The sequence below is a fragment of the Paroedura picta genome, chromosome 15 (assembly GCF_049243985.1).
Source record: "Paroedura picta isolate Pp20150507F chromosome 15, Ppicta_v3.0, whole genome shotgun sequence".
Classification (NCBI taxonomy): Eukaryota; Metazoa; Chordata; class Lepidosauria; order Squamata; family Gekkonidae; genus Paroedura; species Paroedura picta.
Window position 1 is genome coordinate 28,352,083 of NC_135383.1, and position 17,733 is coordinate 28,369,815.

At 46.1% G+C, this 17,733-nt stretch overlaps 1 protein-coding gene across 27 annotated transcripts in view; it reads right to left on the reverse strand.

The window, feature by feature from the left end:
• MSI2 (musashi RNA binding protein 2) overlaps positions 1-17,733 on the reverse strand; it is an 833,820-nt gene that overhangs the window by 41,067 nt on the left and 775,020 nt on the right. For 2 of the 27 annotated variants that reach the window (XM_077312094.1, XM_077312096.1), the window contains one exon: positions 12,777-12,838. The exons of the other annotated variants lie outside the window; for them this stretch is intronic. In XM_077312094.1, the coding sequence (XP_077168209.1) occupies positions 12,792-12,838 (47 nt within the window). In that variant the 3' untranslated portion in view covers positions 12,777-12,791. Of the gene's footprint in view, positions 1-12,776; positions 12,839-17,733 lie in introns of those variants that run through there. 27 annotated transcript variants of the gene reach the window in all.

Sequence of the window (17,733 nt, forward strand, 5' to 3'; positions counted from 1 at the left end):
GGTGCACCATCTTGGAGCATAGGGTAGCACTGGCAGGGACTTGCCTCCCCCTCCCCCCTCGGTAGGCTCACCAAAGGGGGAAAACATGGCAGGGACTCTCCACCCCCCACCCTCTCCGCGGGCAGGCCCACCAAGGCCGAGAAAGGCTGCGGTGCGCCTTCTTGCGGTGGGGAGGGAGTGCTGGCAGGGACTCCCCTCTCTTCTGCCCTGGGCAGGCTCACCAAGGCTGAGAAAGGCCATGGCATGCCTTCTTGGGGTAGAGGGGAATGCTGGCAGGGACTCACCTCTCTTCCCTCCCAGGCACTGGTCCTGGCTGTGTTCTCAGGCCTTCCCCCTCCTCCCAGCTCCTGCTCTCTGGCTGCCTCACATCTTGCCAGCAGTCTAGGGAAGCAGGATGGCAATGGAGGAGGATGTGCCCAGGAGTGGGACTGATGGCCAGTCAGAAGTGGGGTGAGTGTACATTCCTTGCACCACCCCTTACGGGCTTTATTCATGAGTAAAGGTAACGGTATAACCTGTGCAAGCACCGAGTCATGTCTGACCCTTGGGGTGACGCCCTCTAGCATTTTCATGGCAGACTCAATACGGGGTGGTTTTGCCAGTGCCTTCCCCAGTCATTACCGTTTACCCCCCAGCAGCAAGCTGGGTACTGATTTTACCGACCTCGGAAGGATGGAAGGCTGAGTCAACCTTGAGCCGGCTGCTGGGATTGAACGCCCAACCTCATGGGCAGACAGCTTCAGACAACATTTCTGCTGCCTTACCTCTCTGCGCCACAAGAGGCTCTTTATTTATGATTACAGATTATAAATAAACTAGTTGTAGCTGATACTACGGGTGCTAGCAGGGGGGGGATGGGAGAAAATAGCAAGGAGAGAGGCAGGTAGGAAGGAAGAGAGTGATTAAGATAGAGAGAGCTTGGCATTGGGAAGGGGTTGTCAAGTCTGTAAATAATATGGGGTTGAATGTGTGCATTGAGGGGCTGTGGTGGTGTGGTGACAAATGAGTGCATGGGTGTGGAGAGATGGGTGTCAAGAACCTGTGGTTTGGAATGTTCACTCAGTGTGGGAGTTCCTTTGGGAATTGTGGCATAGTGGTTACAGATGAGCTTTTCAGAGCCATGTCTTCAGATATGGGAAGGCAAAATCTGACTGGGGATTCTTCTTAGGGGGAAATAATATGGCAACCAATTCCTCCCAGTTCAGAGTTCAACCTCATTTCCCTTCTTGTGTCAAAGTCAAAACTTTATTGCACTAGTCCATAGGCCATCACAAGATCAGACAACAATAAAATTGTTCAAAACAAACACAGATCTGTTTCAGTTATCACCTAACAAGAATAAAAAATTGCACTTAACCCATACATTCTGCTCATTAGCTAGGGCCAAGGACATTATTCGGCAAAGTGATTCGACAAAACACCAGAGTTTCTGTGTCCAGATAGGATCCGATACAAGCTTGTTCTAGCCCCATATCTGTCAGACCTAGAACTTCACACCCATAGAAGGGCCTTTGCCCAAGCAAGATGCTCAGCTCTTCCTACAGCTGTGTTGGAGAGGCGTCACAAAAAAACACCCCTTGCTCAGCGACTCTGTCCTTGTGCCAGCAGATGGATAGAGTCAGACAAACATGTGCTTCTGTTCAGCCCCATTTATGATGCTATCAGATGTAACTTTATTCAGCCAATTTTGAACACCTACCCAAGATTCTCCCCAAAGGAGAAAATCAAGGTGCTGCTTCAAGACGAAGACAGGCAAATAACTCTCTGCACAGCTAAATTTGCACTGCCGCCATGAAATTGCGTACTATGTATGTGGATCAGAAAATTTCTCTCTGATCCAACTTCAGAAGTACAAAGAGCCAATTGTTACTGGCAACTTAAACTATGTCTTAAATATTTAATCTAACATCTTAAAGCTTTTATGTCGCCAGATCTTTTAAATTTTTTATAATACTATTACTGTTTTTTTCTCTTTTTAAATTGTCTTAATTTTTAATTGCATGAATTTGAATTTTGGTCTGATTAACTGTAAATAAATATTGATTGATTGATACCTTAATTTATCATGAGCTGAGGAACATGCCACTGGAATAATTCCTCCTTGGATCTGTGTTAAAGTGGACATTCCAATAGATAGTGTGGCAGATCTTCAACTACTGGGTTCCCACAGATACAGAGATGTTGTAAAAGAGGCATTTGAGCATATCTCCAAGTCAGAAGAAGGTATTGACGGAAACCTCAGGGCTGAAAACGCTACCCTTAGCTTGCTCTGGTTTATATTAACCAGATACAGGGCTCTGCTGTGATCTTTTTAAAGGACTACACCTAGACTGCACAACTAAAGATTTTTGCATCCTCTTAGATCTTTATTATTTCCTAGTTCTGCTAATAAATCATCTGGGACAGTGTAATGTGAAACAATACCATAAGGAATGTGAAACAATACCATAAGGAAGGCAGAAAGTGGCCCTTTAACTTCTATGTCAGAGTTAAAGCACTGATGGCTAAAAGACAGTAGACAGTATATTTTTCTTCCACCATTTTAGCAGGGCTAGATGAGCGTGAGCGCTAAAAGCGGGAAGTCCAAGCTCTGCCCTCATCAAGGCAGCTGGTGCCCCTTTGGGAAGAGCTAAGACAAATCTCATGAAGGTGTTCTGAATGGATTCTAAGCCACTGAGTGTATGCTCCTTTCTGTCCCAAACTTCAGTGCCATGCAGGAAGCTGTGGATGATTTTAGTTGTAAACAGTTTGATAGTGGGTCTATGAGGTGTCCCCCCTTTGTATGGTAAAATCTCATGATTTCCCCCAAAGTCTTTATTGCTGAGGCTTTTAGGGATGCTATGTGGGCGTTCCATGACAGGGTCTCAGAGAATGTCACACCTAAGTACTTAAATGATTTGTATTGCTTGATTTGGGTGCCCTGTATTGTTGTTGTTAATAGCGAAGTTGTGTCTGACCCATCGCGACTCCATGGACAATGATCTTCCAGGCCAGGGAACTCACAAGAGTCTTCTCCACCACCAAAAGCCTCAATTCTTTGATGCTAGGCCTTCCTTATGGTCCAACTTTCGCAGCCATACATTGCAACTGGGAATACCATTGTTGTTGTTATGTGCGAAGTCGTGTCCGACCCATCGCGACCCCATGGACAATGATCCTCCAGGCCTTCCTGTCCTCTACCATTCCCCGGAGTCCATTTAAGTTTGCACCTACTGCTTCAGTGACTCCATCCATCCACCTCATTCTCTGTCGTCCCCTTCTTCTTTTGCCCTCGATCTCTCCCAGCATTAGGCTCTTCTCCAGGGAGTCCTTCCTTCTCATGAGGTGGCCAAAATATTTGAGTTTCATCTTCAGGATCTGGCCTTCTAAAGAGCAGTCAGGGCTGATCTCCTCTAGGACTGACCGGTTTGTTCGCCTTGCAGTCCAAGGGACTCGCAAGAGTCTTCTCCAGCACCAGAGTTCAAAAGCCTCAATTCTTTAACGCTCGGCCTTCCTTATGGTCCAACTTTCGCAGCCATACATTGCAAGACCATAGCCTTGACTAAACGCACTTTTGTTGGCAGGGTGATGTCTCTGCTTTTTAGGATGCTGTCTAGATTTGCCATAGCTTTCCTCCCCAGGAGCAAGCGTCTTTTAATTTCTTTGCTGCAGTCCCCATCTGCAGTGATCTTGGAGCCCAGGAAAATAAAATCTGTCACTATCTCCATTTCTTCCCCTTCTATTTGCCAGGAATTGAGAGGGCCGGATGCCATGATCTTTGTTTTCTTGATGTTGAGTTTCAAGCCAACTTTGGCACTCTCCTCCTTCACCCGCATCAACAGGCTCTTTAGTTCCTCTTCACTTTCTGCCATTAGAGTGGTATCATCTGCATATCTGAGGTTGTTGATATTTCTCCCTGCAATCTTGATCCCAATTTGTGACTCCTCTAATCCCGCATTTCTCATGATGTGCTCTGCATACAAGTTAAATAGGCAAGGCGACAGTATACAGCCTTGCCGAACTCCTTTCTCAATTTTGAACCAGTCAGTGATTCCATGTTCAGTTCTCACTGTTGCTTCTTGACCTGCATATAAATTTCTCAAGAGACAAATAAGATGCTCTGGTATTCCCATCTCTTTAAGAACTTGCCACAATTTGTTGTGATCCACACAATCAAAGGCTTTAGCATAGTTAATGAAGCAGAAGTAGACGTTCTTCTGGTACTCCCTAGCTTTCTCCATGATCCAGCGTATGTTGGCAATTTGATCTCTAGTTCCTCTGCCTCTTCGAAATCCTGCCTGTATTTCTGGAAGTTCTCGGTCCAAATATTGCTGGAGCCTAGCTTGTAGGATTTTGAGCATAACTTTGCTAGCATGAGAAATTAGTGCGATGGTGCGGTAGTTTGAACATTCTTTGGCATTGCCCTTCTTTGGGATTGGAATGTAAACTGACCTTTTCCAATCCTGTGGCCATTGTTGAGTTTTCCAAATTTGCTGGCATATTGAGTGTAGCACTTTTACTGCATCGTCCTTTAAGATTTTGAATAGTTCAACTGGAATGCTGTCACTACCACTAGCTTTATTGTTGCTCAGACTTCCTAAGGCCCATTTGACTTCACATTCCAGGATGTCTGGCTCCAGGTCAGTAACTACCCCATTGTGGTCATCAGGGATGTTAAGCTCGCTCTTGTATAGTTCTTCTGTATAATTTTGCCACCTTTGTTTGATCTCTTCTGCTTCTGTGAGGTCCCTACCATTTTGGTCCCTTATCATACCCATCTTTGCATGAAACGTTCTCTTCATATCTCCAATTTTCTTGAAAAGATCTCTGGTCCTCCCCATTCTATTGTTTTCTTCTATTTGTTTGCACTGTTCATTTAAGAAGGCATTCTTATCTCTTCTAGCTTTTCTCTGGAATTCTGCATTCAATTGGGTGTATCTTTCTCTTTCTCCCTTGCCTTTCACTTCCCTTCTCTCCTTAGCTTCCTCAGACAGCCATTTTGATTTCTTGCATTTCTTTTTCTTTGGGATGGTTTTAGTTGCTACCTCTTGTACAATGTTGCGAACCTCCGTCCATAATTCTTCAGGCACTCTGTCTATCAGATCTAATTCCTTAAATCTATTTGTCACCTCCACTGTGTATTCGTCAGGGATATGATTTAGTTCATACCTGAGTGGCCTAGTGCTTTTCCCTACTTTCTTCAATTTAAGCCTAAATTTTGCAACAAGAAGCTCATGATCTGAACCATAATCAGCTCCTGGTCTTGTTTTTATTGACTGGATAGAACTTTTCCATCTTTGGCTGCAGAGCACATAGTCAATCTGATTTCTGTGTTGACCGTCTGGTGATGTCCATGTGTAGAGTCGTCTCTTGGGTTGCTGGAAAAGAGTGTTTGCTATGACCATTGTATTCTCTTGACAAAATTCTACCAGCCTGTGCCCTGCTTCATTTTGTACTCCAAGGCCAAACTTGCCTGTTATCCCGGTTATCTTTTGGCTTCCTACTTTAGCATTCCAATCCCCCATGATGATAAGCACATCATTTTTGGGCGTTGCTTCTAGAAGGTGTTGTAGGGCTTCATAGAACTGATCAACTTCATCCTCTTCAGCAGCAGTGGTTGGGGCGTAGACCTGGATCACTGTGATGTTGAATGGTTTGCCTTGGATTCGAACTGAGATCATTCTGTCATTTTGGGGATTGTATCCCAAGACTGCTTTTCCTACTCTCTTATTGATTATGAATGCTACTCCATTTCTTCTGCGAGATTCTTGTCCACAGTAGTATACCTGATGGTCATCTGAATTAAATTCACCCATTCCTGTCCATTTTAGTTCACTGATTCCTAAAATGTCGATGTTCAGTCTTCTCATTTCTTGTTTAACCACGTCCAGCTTGCCTTGATTCATGGATCTGACGTTCCAGGTTCCTATGGAATAAAAATCTTTACAGCATCGGACTGTCTTTTCGCCACCAGTTACTTCCACAACTGAGCGTCCTTTCGGCTTTGGCCCAGCCGCTTCATTCATTCTGGCGCTACTCGTACTAGCCGTCTGCTCATCCCCAGTAGCATATTGGACACCTTCCGACCTGAGGGGCTCATCTTCCAGCGTCATATCGTTATGCCTATTGGAACTGTCCATAGAGTTTTCATGGCAAAGATACTGGAGTGGTTTGCCATTGCCTTCTCCAGTGGATCACCTTTTGTCAGAGCTCTCAGCTATGACCTGTCCGTCTTGGGTGGCCCTGCACGGCATAGCTCATAGCTTCACTGAACTACGCAAGCCCCCTCGCCACAACAAGGCAGCGATCCTTGAAGGGGGGGGAATACCATAGCCTTGCCTAAATACACTTTTGTTGGCAGGGTGATGTCTCTGCGTTTTAGGATGCTGTCTAGATTTGCCATAGCTTTCCTCCCCAGGAGCAAACGTCTTTCAATTTCTTTGCTGCAGTCCCGATCTGCAGTGATCTTGGAGCCCAGGAAAATAAAATCTGTCACTAACTCCATTTCTTCCCCAGGAATTGTAAGAGTCAGATGCCATCATCTTAGTTTTCTTGATGTTGAGTTTCAAGCCAACTTTTACACTCTCCTCCTTCACCCACATCAACAGGCTCTTTAGTTCCTCTTCACTTTCTACCAGTAGAGTGGTATCATCTGCATATCTGAGGTTGTTGATATTTCTCCCTGCAGTCTTAATCCCAATTTGTGACTCATCTAACCCCGCCTTCCTCATGATATGCTCCGCATAAAAATTAAATAGGCAAGGAGCCTTGCAGAACTCCTTTCTCAATTTTGAACCAATCAGTGATTACAAATACCCCACAATAGACAACCTGTGAGGGATGTGGGGCTTTGAGAGGTCTGAGAGAACTGGGAATGGGCTGCAGTGACCCATCAGGCCTCAGGTGTCTCCAAACAATTTCCAATTGCCTTCCCTTTCTCTCCCCATTACAGACATCCTGTGAGTGAAGTGGAGCTGAGAGAGCTCTGTGAGAACTGGGAATGGCCCACAGTCAACCAGCAGGCCTCAGGTGTCTCAAAGCAGTTTAAAATTGCCTTCCCTTCCTCTTCCCATAGCAGATTCCCCATGAGGGAGATGGGGTAGAGAGAGCTCTGAGAGAACTGGGAATGGTCTACAGTCAACCAGCAGGCCTCAGGTTTCTCTAAGCAGTTTAAAATTGCCTTCCGTTCTTCTCCCCATAACTGGTACCTGTGAGGGAGGTGGGGCTGAGAGCTCTGAGAGAACTGAGAATGGCCCACAATTGCCCAACAGGCCTCAAGTGTCTCTAAGCATTTTAAAATTGCCTTCTCTTCCTGTCCCCATAATAGGAACCCTGTGAAGGAGGCCGCTTGGGAGGGCGACACCCTGCTCCTTCTGTCTCCATTTTTTTTACTGTTGATATAATGTTATATGCCTATATGCTTCTTTCACTGTTTCCCCTTAGAAGAAGAACAGCTGGGTTTTTGTACCCTGCTATTTGTACACTGTTACCAAAAGCAGTCTCAAAGCGGTTTACAAACACCTTTTCCCTTCATCTCCCCAAAACTGACAACCTGTGAGGGATGCGAGGCTGTGAGAGGTCTGAGAGAACTGGGAATTAAGTTCTCTCAGCCCCAGCAAGCCTCCAGTGTCTCACAGCAATTTCCAATTGCCTTCCCCGTCCCTCCCCATAATAGACACCCTGTGAGCGAGGTGGAGCTGAGAGAGCTCTGTGAGAACTGGGAATGGCCCAGTCACCCAGCAGGCCTCAGGTGTCTCTAAGCGGTTTAAAATCACCTTTCCTTCCTCTCCCCATAATTGGTACCCTGTGAGGGAGGCAAGCATAGGGGCCGGCGCATTCAGGGTGCGGCAAGTGCTGGCCGCACCCTGATTGGCCCATATTCAAGTTTGGACACCCTTGATACGCTCCTCCCACAGGGGTGTTTTACAAATACATAGAAGAACCATGGATAAGGATAGGGTTCCAAATTACCTAAGGTTAGCCCAGTGAGCTAAGATTTAACTCCAGTCAAGTTCAAAGGAATGAGCATTCAAACTGTCAGAAAAAATAGTTCAGTAGTGGAATCAGCTGCCTAAGAAGGTGGCGAGCCCCCCTCACTGGCAGTCTTCAAGCAGCAGCTGGACAGAGACATCCTGGATGCTTAAGGTTGATCCTGCATTGAGCAGGAGGCTGGACTGGCCTGGATGGCCCCTTCTCATTCTGGGAGTCTAATTTCAAACTGCACTAATTTCTCTTCAAATTTAAGAAGTGTTAAACTTCTTTATTATCCAGCATGAGACAAAACCCCATGATTTCCGAGCCAGAGAGCCCTGTAATTTGGCGGTCATGAAGTTTTATGAAGTACAGGGTAAGGCAATATTTTTGAAACAAGGAAAAAATTCACAAGCAAAAAGTGATGGATTACTATTTGGGGCTCTTTTTAAATTGGGGTCATACAGGTTGATGACAGAAACGGGAAGGGAGAATACAGTGGTAAAAGCAATTGTAATCTCCAGGTTTATTGGACAGTGGATCTAACCTTCTTGTCAAAACCAGCCTGCAGCTTTCAAATGAGTCCTGTGGGAAACTAATATAGTGGTAAAACTCAGTTTCCAGCTTCTCTTTTGAAAATGGAACTGGGTGACAACAGAAACTAGCGGGAGGCAGATGATTCTGACACCATGTTACGGATTATGTAGCCAGGCTAAAAAATTCACATTATAATAGGAGTTAAGAACAATAAGGTCTGCAATAAGACATGTGTGTTATCTAGCTGGTTAATTATTAGATAAATTAGAGAGTTTGTTCATATATTATGTTGACACAAGCTTGGATTTGCCACTAAATGTACACTCCACAGCAAATTACCAATCACTACATTCCAACATTTAATTGTACAAACTTTTTGCATTCTCACATGTTACACAAAGTGTCCTTAAAAAAATGGAAATAATTGAAGTTGCAGAAATGCCAGCTAAACCCAAGACTTTCACAGCAGTTAATAAACTTAATATGCTCATACAAAAAACAAACATAAAAACCAGACAGTGACCATTGATTTTTGGCAAACTAAAAAACAAACCCAAGAAAAAAACCACAGCAGAGAAATTGTTTTGTATGAGTCAGGTGGCAGTTCATTGAATTGATCAGTTGCTTCTATAGTGTCAGAAGGTACTGGGAGAAGGAGGAAGGATTAGAAGCTGACTCAGGAGCTGACTGCTAGCTCCGCCCTCTGCTGAGTAGGCCTTTGTGCTATAAAAGGCTCCTGCTTCCCAATGGTGTGCACCAAAGGCGCGCACAATACTAACAAAACCAAAAGGACTCTTGGAGTCTGGATCAAACCAGAATACTCTGTTAGGGGGCCAAGTGCAAGCACTATTCTTGGATGTTGGCTCTTCACTGGGGGATCAAGCCTAAGGGTTCAGTGAAGTGTAGGACTATGTGTGGAGCATTTCAGATAAATCAAAGTGACATGAAGATTGAAGAAGCTCGTGCAGTAACATGTACTATCTGTGGAATGGTTGTCTTCTTACCTCAGGGGGACAATTTTTACAAATGCAGCAAGTGTAAATTACTGGTTCTGCTGGAGGAGAAGGTCCGGGGATTAGAGAAACGATTGATTACACTGCAGAAGGAGTTAAATCTATCAAAGCAAAATCAGGAGCACCTAATACAGGAGGGTAATAAATGGATCCTTCCATTTATTACTCCAAACATAGGAGTAGAAGAGTGAGGAGAAGGTCTGACCCACTGATGCTCAGCAATTGGTTTGAAGATCTGCCTGAAGAGGTTGATTCAGGAACACAGGAGCATGTGCAATCCCCTATGAAGAGTAAGCCCCAACGTAGACCAGGGCAGAGTCTGCACTTACTTTCTTTATTCCATTGTCAATCTTGTTGAATTCAGATCGCTTTGAACTCAGATCTTCTCCCCCCCCCATTGAAATAGGAAAGTCTTCTGCAAGTGGTTAAGGTAGTTCAGAAGGTGGGGGGGGGGGAGCCAAGCCTCTTTCTTTCTTTTCTTGAAGGGTGGGGGGAGAGGAGCCAGGCAGGGAGCCTCTTTCTTTTCTTGGAGGGGTGGGGCAGAGGATTGAAAAAGGCAGAGGAGGGAGGAAAAATCCAGGACTGACCGAAGTTGAGAGAAATTTCTCCTTTAAGGCAAGCATGTCACATGACCAGGTGTAGCCTATCAGAGGTTCTCTACCACGGAGCTTTCTTTCCCAAATGGATATTGAGGATTAAAAGCACTCTGAGATATTGCACAATAAAGGTAGGGTCACTCCGGATCAATCCTTGCTGCAGAAGGAAAATTTAAATTGCCCAAAATCCAAACGGAAATCGCATTCTGTGTAGAGGGCAGGGCCTGAATCGATCTGGGGTTGGAATAAAAGCTCCGTGCAGTTTACACCCAGGAAAAAAGTCACAGTCCCCACAGGTGAGAGTTCTAGGTCTTCTCCCCTGCCAACCCAACGAAGGTCAGGAAAAATTTCACAGTCCCCCACAGGTGAGAGTTGTAGTTCTGCTCCCAAGGCTACAAAGAAACGGGTGCTGGTAATTAGGGATTCCATGCTGAGAGGTGTAGAGGCTGAAGTGTGTAGACCAGGCTTGTTGTCTAGAGAGCTGTGCTGCCTACTTGGTGCACGGTTGGACAGGCTCATCTAGCCCACAACCCCCTTCTTTTCATCCATGTAGGAACAAATAATACTGCCCAGCAGAGCATGGAACATATTAAGACTTTGTGGATCTGGGGGAAAAGGTAAAGGACCTGGGAGCGCAGGTTGTGTTTTCATCAGTCCTTCCTGTAAGTGGCCATGGCTTAGGAAGAGAGAGAAAAATCATGTACGTAAATGACTGGCTATGTCACTGGTGTCGTTGAGAATGGTTTGGATTTCTGGATCCTGGTTGAGATGATGTGCACCTCAGAAGGGATGGAAAAAATATTTTTGGGAGAACCCTTGCACATCTTGTGAAGAAGGCTTTAAACAAAAAGGGTGAGCGAGACGTAAATTCAGAACTTGGTGTGATGGCAAGAACTGAAGATGAGAAGATCGCAAATCTACAGGGTATGTTAGATAAAGAAGCTTACAAGGAAGTTCAAAAAACCATTGAGGCACACAAATGATAGATTACGATGTCTCTACAATAATGCACAGAGTATGGGAAACAAGCAGGAGGAACTAGTAGTCGTAATAGAGGAAGGGGGCTACGAATTACAGAAACTTGGTGGGATAATACAATTGGAATACTAGAATCGAGGGGTACAATCTATTCAAAAGAGATAGACAAGAAGAGAAGGGGGGAGGTGTAGCAATATATGTTAAGAAACTATACTTGTGAAGAAATACTGGTACCTGAACATGAAACTTCTGTTGAGTGTATTTGAGTAAATATAAAAGGAGTAGGAAATGAGAGTGGTATTATTGTGCGGTTCTGCTATAGACCATCAAGCCAGTCAGAGGAATGAGATACTGCTTGACCAAATTACACAATTTTCCAAAAGGGGGTAAACAGTGGTCAATTACCCAGATATCTGTTGTAGGACAAACTCTGCTAAAAATACAAACACCATTAAATTCTTAACTGGTCTTGCCGACAGCTTCATTTCCCAGAAAGTAGAGAGGGGAAGCAGGGGATCTGCTGTTTTAGAATTGATCCTCATCAGTAGGGAAGAACTGGTAGATGAGGTGGAAATAGTGGGCACACTTGGTAGCAGTGACCATATGCTTTTGGAATTTTCAATTGTGGGAAAGAGAAAAACTTTACATAGTCGGACGTATACACTTGACTTCAAGAAAGCAAATTTTAACAGACTTAAAGGTATGTTGGGTAGAGTCCCATGGTCAGAAAGACTTAAAGGGCTGGGAGTTTCTTAAAAGTCAAAAAGTCAGGCTCAATCACAAACAATTCCCTTGAGAGGAAAGGATGGAAGGAGCCTAAGGAAGCCAAGGTGGCTCCATAAGCAGCTGTCAAATGATTTGAGGAATAAAAAAGTGTCATAGAATCATAGAATTATAGAGTTGGAAGGGGCCATACAGGCCATCTAGTCCAACCCCGTGCTCTACACAGGATCAGCCCAAAGCATCCTAAAGCATCCAAGAAAAGTGTGTATCCAACCTTTGCTTGAAGACTGCCAGTGAGGGAGAGCTCACCACCCCCTTAGGCGGCCTATTCCACTGCTGAACCACTCTGACTGTGAAATATCTAGCCTATATTGTTGTACTTGTAGTTTAAACCTATTACTGTGCGTCCTTTCCTCAGCAGCCAACGGAAACAGCATCCTGCCCTCCTCCAAGAGACAACCTTTCAAATACTTAAAGAGGGCTATCATGTCCCCTCTCAGCCTCCTGTTCTCCTCATCTAGATCATTAATAAATATGCTATAAAGTACCGGACCAAGCACCGAGCCCTGAGGTACCCCGCTACTCACCTCTCTCCAGTCTGATGAAACACCATTGACAACAACTCTTTGAGTGCGGTTCTCTAACCAATTCCCTATCCACCTAACTATCTGAAAATCCAGATTGCAGTTCTTCAATTTATCCATCAGAACGTCCTGGGGAACCTTATCAAAAGCTTTACTAAAATCCAAGTAAACGACATCAACTGAATTTCCACTGTCCAGCAAGCCTGTTACTTGGTCAAAAAAGGAAACCAGGCTGGTCTGGCAGGACCTGTTGGAGACAAATCCATGCTGACTTCCTTGGATCACCAAATTGTCCTCCAGATGTTTGCAGATTGCTCCCTTTAATATCTGCTCCATTATCTTCCCCACAACAGAGGTCAGACTCACTGGTCTGTAGTATCCCGGGTCATCTTTCCTCCCTTTTTTGAAGATCAGAATAACGTTTGCTCTCTTCCAGTCCTCCGGGACATCTCCAGTCCTTAAAGAGATGGTGAAGATGGTGAACAAGGGTTCTGCAAGTTCTCTGGAAAGTTCTTTGAGCACTCTCGGGTGCATTTCATCCAGCCCAGGGGATTTGAACTCATCCAGTGCAGCTAAATGCCTCTCGACAACCTCTTTGTCCATGTCACCCTGCCACCCAGACAATATCCCTTGGCTACTGCCATCTCTAGATGTGCCTAAACCCTTTGACCTGTGGATAAAAACCAATGTAAAATAGGCGCTGAGCCTTTCTGCTTTCTCTGCAGTCTCATTTTCCCAAATCGCCCAATTTTTTTCAGGGCCTGAATATTTTTTGGAAATGATGCAGTGGGTGCAGTTTGCAATCCTCCCCCTCCTGGAGGATCACGGCCCCCATCGCCACATCCAAGGAATCTACCTGCACTGTGAAGGTTTTGTTAGGGTCTGCGTGAGCCAGCACCGGCTCTGTGGTGAACAGAGCTTTTAAGCGTTCAAAGGCAATATGACATTGGTCTGACCAGGCTAATGGAGCGCTCGGCTTGGATGCTTGCTTTCCCCCCCTCCTTTCGTCTTTAACAAGTCAGTAAGGGGATGAATGGGGATGAATGACCGATACAAGTTTGCAAAGCCTAAGAAACTTTGTAATTGCTTGCACCTGCGGGGCGGCTCCCAGGCTAGCAAGTCCCAAACTTTCCTGGGGTCCATTTCAATGCCTGCCGGGGACACTCTGTACCCTAGGAAGTCTACACAGTCTTTGTGGAATTCACTTTTTGAAAGTTTCGCATAGAGGTGGTTTGCTCGCAAACGGCGCAATACTTCCCGCACTAACTGCAAATGCTCAGAGGCTCTTCTGAGTACAGAAGAATATCATCCAAATAAACCAAATAATCCAAATCCAAATAATGAAGTAATTCACGATCTATTATACAAAGGGGCCCTCCATCGTGCATTACTTCATTAATTATATTCATGAACACGCCCGGTGCCAAACAGAACGGCATGTCGGTGTACTCAAATTGCCCGTAGGGGGTGTTGAACGCAGTCAGATAATCATGCCATTCCTTGATTTGCACCCAGTAGTAAGCTTCTCTCAAATCCAATTTTGTAAAAATTTGTGCCTTCCCCAGGTGGCTGAGCAAGTCTTTGATCAAGGGCAACGGGTAGGCATTGGACGTGGAAACAGTATTTAAACCTCTATAAGTGCATAGTCTTAGGGTGCTGTCTTTCCCCCCCCACAAATAATATGGGCGCTACCATGGGGAGGTTGCGGGACGGATAAACCCCCTGGCCAAGTTTTTGTCTAGAAAGGCGCGCAGCTCCTGCATCTCCCGCGGACTCATGGAGTACAGTTTGACTCGTGGGAGGGGCTCCCTGGCTTAAGCTCAATGGTGCAGTCCATTGTACTGCACTGCTGCTTTAGGCTGCGTAGGTTCTCTTCGGCCGTTTCCACTTCAAAAGGATCCTTGGACCTCTCCCACATGCAGCGGATGAAGCGGTCGTAGTCTCGGAACTCAGCCTGAGTATACCGGTAGAGGCTCAAAAACCATTTGGCTGATTCCCTGTCAATGCAGTCGCCTGCAAAGCGGAGTCAGTCAGCATCATCAGGGAAAGTGTGGCCAACCTCCATCATGTAGGCCTGGAGCTGGATCAGGAACCTGTGGAACGCTTCTGGGTCTCCATTGAAATGGGTCCGGAACCAGTGGTAGTAGTGTACCTCGGCCCCCACTACTGGCAGTGGCACCTGCGGTCCAGCCCGAGCGTCACCCCTCAGCGGGACGGGAGCTGGTCCATCTCCCGGTTGTTGGCCCCCACGCAGCTGCCCTGTGTCCAGGCGAAGGGACCCCGCGGCTCCTGCTTGCACGGCCGCCTCTTGAGTATCAGGATCAGTGCCTGCTCTCTGCCATGATTTTTATATTAACCTGAGTCTCTCCATGTTTGTTTAGCCTTAGTGTCTCTATGTAACCTCGACCCAATATATTTAGCTGTCTGCCTGAAAACGAAACTTGTCTGCTGTGCCTGTGTTATCATGATTTGCTGTGAACTATTTGTTTTTTGAACCGGCCGGCAAGGCCTGCTCTTTGTAACAAAAGCAGTTATCTTGTCAGTGGGCGCCAAGCGGTCCAAGGACGCGCTAGAAGTAACACTCCTAACCTCCTAACAGTAATTGCCCAGCCGGGCACCTGGAGCTCTTCCCCCCTCCCCTTGGGAACCTTCAAGTTTTGGGCGGGAGAATTCTCTTGAAAAGGGTTTGCAGTTGTAATGTTTGGCAGATTTGACTTCGCTAGTTATGGTGACTGAAGCAACTTTCCAATAAAGCTTTCTTATTATAGAAGTACGTTGTGAGTTCTTCTAGCACTTGACATTGAGCTTCTGCCCTTGGGGCTGGGAGAGCCATGGCCAGGCTGCCCTCTGGAACCAGCGCTGGACGGCGCAGCGTGACCAAAAATAAATGGGCGCCTCGTTGCGAATCTTCGCCCAGCTCGTCCGTCACCATAGCCAGCAACTCTCGCAACCGATCCATCTGATCGCAAAGGTCCATATTTTCCAGGAGGACCACTGTCTCTTGGTCGGGGACTCCCCGCCTGAGCACTGGTCCCCACTTGACCCTGGCCGCTGGGTCATCGTATCTGGAAAAGCGTCGCCGCTCTGTGATGTGCCACTTCAGAAAATAGTGCGCCGCTGGGCTCTCCAGGACTCTGTCCATCCCAGACTGGACAACCGTCTGGGTCGTGGTCCTGGTTTGCGCCCCGGTACGGGTAGTCGCCAAGTCCCCTCGGATGAGCAGCTCGGTCCCCACATCCTAGGTGTCCGAGACATCTGAGCCGTCCTCCTCCTGGAGGTCAGGAAGAATTGGGCCCTCTCTGTTTTTGGCCATCAGCAGGGAAAGAGACCGTTGTGAGTCTCGACTTACTGTCAAAGGCAGACAACTAGGCTTCTATATTAATAGAAAGCTTTATTGGAAGTAGTTCTGAACACTCTAACATCTTTTTATTATTATTATTATTTGATTTATTTTCCGCCACTCCCTGGGTAAGCTCGTGGTGGGTAACAGTTGTATTAAAAATCCCAATTAAAACCCCATTAAAAGACATTAAAAATCATAACATGGCGGCAGCCAATCACAATCTACTCTCACCTGCCAAAGCAATAATGGGGGAGATGTTGTATACTTCGGACCCCCCGGGGGGGGCAATGCTCTACCTTGCAGACCCCAGCCTCAACCATAAACCTGGTGGAAGAGCTCCGTTTTACAGGCCCTGTGGAATGCTGACAAATCCCGCAGGGCCCGCAGCTCACCCGGGAGCTCATTCCACCAGGTGGGGGCCAGGGCCGAAAAAGCCCTGGCCCTGGTTGAGGCTAGAAGTGCTTCTCTAGTGCCGGGAAAGACAGATTTCCCCCCACAGAGCGTAATGCCCTGCGGGGGACATAGGGCGATAGGCGGTCCCTCAAGTATGTGGGTCCCAACTCGCGTAAAGGCTTAAAGGTTAATACCAAAAAATAATCTGAAATCGAGACTAATCAATACAGTGAAGGCAAGCAGTTATCAATGCATTTCTCCCACCCAAATGTCCCCACTTTCCCAGGGAGGAATTACCCCCCCTCCGCTTCCAGGTGCCATCCTGGGCTTCCTGACAGACTGTCTTTGGCTCTGGCGTCCTTGTTGCAATTGGCGCTCTTCTTTGTAGATAACACGGCACAGAGCAACATTTGCAACTAAGTGTCACAGCAGGGGAGAATGTGGTGTGAAATGGCTCAGGGTCATCAAAAGAGTTACAGAGGTACAAAGTGTTACTACCGAGTCATAAAAGGCACAAGGAGTTTACACACACACACACACACACACACACACACAAATGGAGACTCTCTGGTCAACCTGCAAACATGGCAAAGATCAAGGGACTGATCCTGACAGTAACCTGTAGGTACTCTTCTTTAGAGCTCGGTCCTTTCCTCCATTTCCTGACCATTTCCCTTTTCTTTCTTAGTTCCTCTTGAAGTTCTCTGTTCATCCAAATAGGCTTCTTAGAGCTCCTGCAGTGTTTTCTTCTTTCTGGGATAGTCATTGATTGAGCATGCAATAGCTCTTGTTTGAGTAGTGCCCACCCTTCACATGCTCCCTTCCCTTCCAGCATTCTCGTCCATGGTATGACACTCATCATGTCTCTGAGTTTTTTAAAGTTTGCCCTACAAAAATCCAACATCTGCGTCTGGCTACAAGCTTCCTTGGCTCCCCATCTTAAAAGGAATTCTATGAGGACACGGTCACTTCCTCCTAGGTTCCCCACCTCCTTCACCTCATCCACCAACTCTTGCCTGTTGGTCAGTATTAAGTCCAGTATGGCTGAACCTTTTGGGGGTTCATCTACCATTTGATAAATGAAATTGTCAGCCAGGCAGGTCAGAAGGTTGCACGACTGAGGATGCTTCGCAGAGGTTGTTTCCCAGCACACATCTGGGAAATTGAAGTCACCCATGATTACAAGATCCTGCCGCTTGGATATTTTCCCAAGCTGCTCACAAAGTAGAGCATCCACATCCACCAAGGATGAGTATAAACAAATAACCAATAATTATAGGGCAAGTGTTAGAAAAGCTAAAGCTCAATATGAGCTTAGGCTAGCAAGAAATGCTAAACAGAAAAAAAGGGTAGGACCACTGCGAGGACAAGAAAGTGAAATTATAACAGATGATGAAGAAAGGGCTGAACGGCTTAATTCCTCTTTCTCCTAAGTCTTCTCTGGTGAGGGACATAGTGCTCAACATGGCAAAAACGTAACACAACACGGGGGACGGGAATGGTGGCTTAGGATCACGGAGCAGTCCACAAACACTTTAAATGAAACAAAGTCTTCTGGGCCAGATTAATTGCATCCAAAGATACTAAAAGAATATGTGGATCTGGGGAAAAAGGAA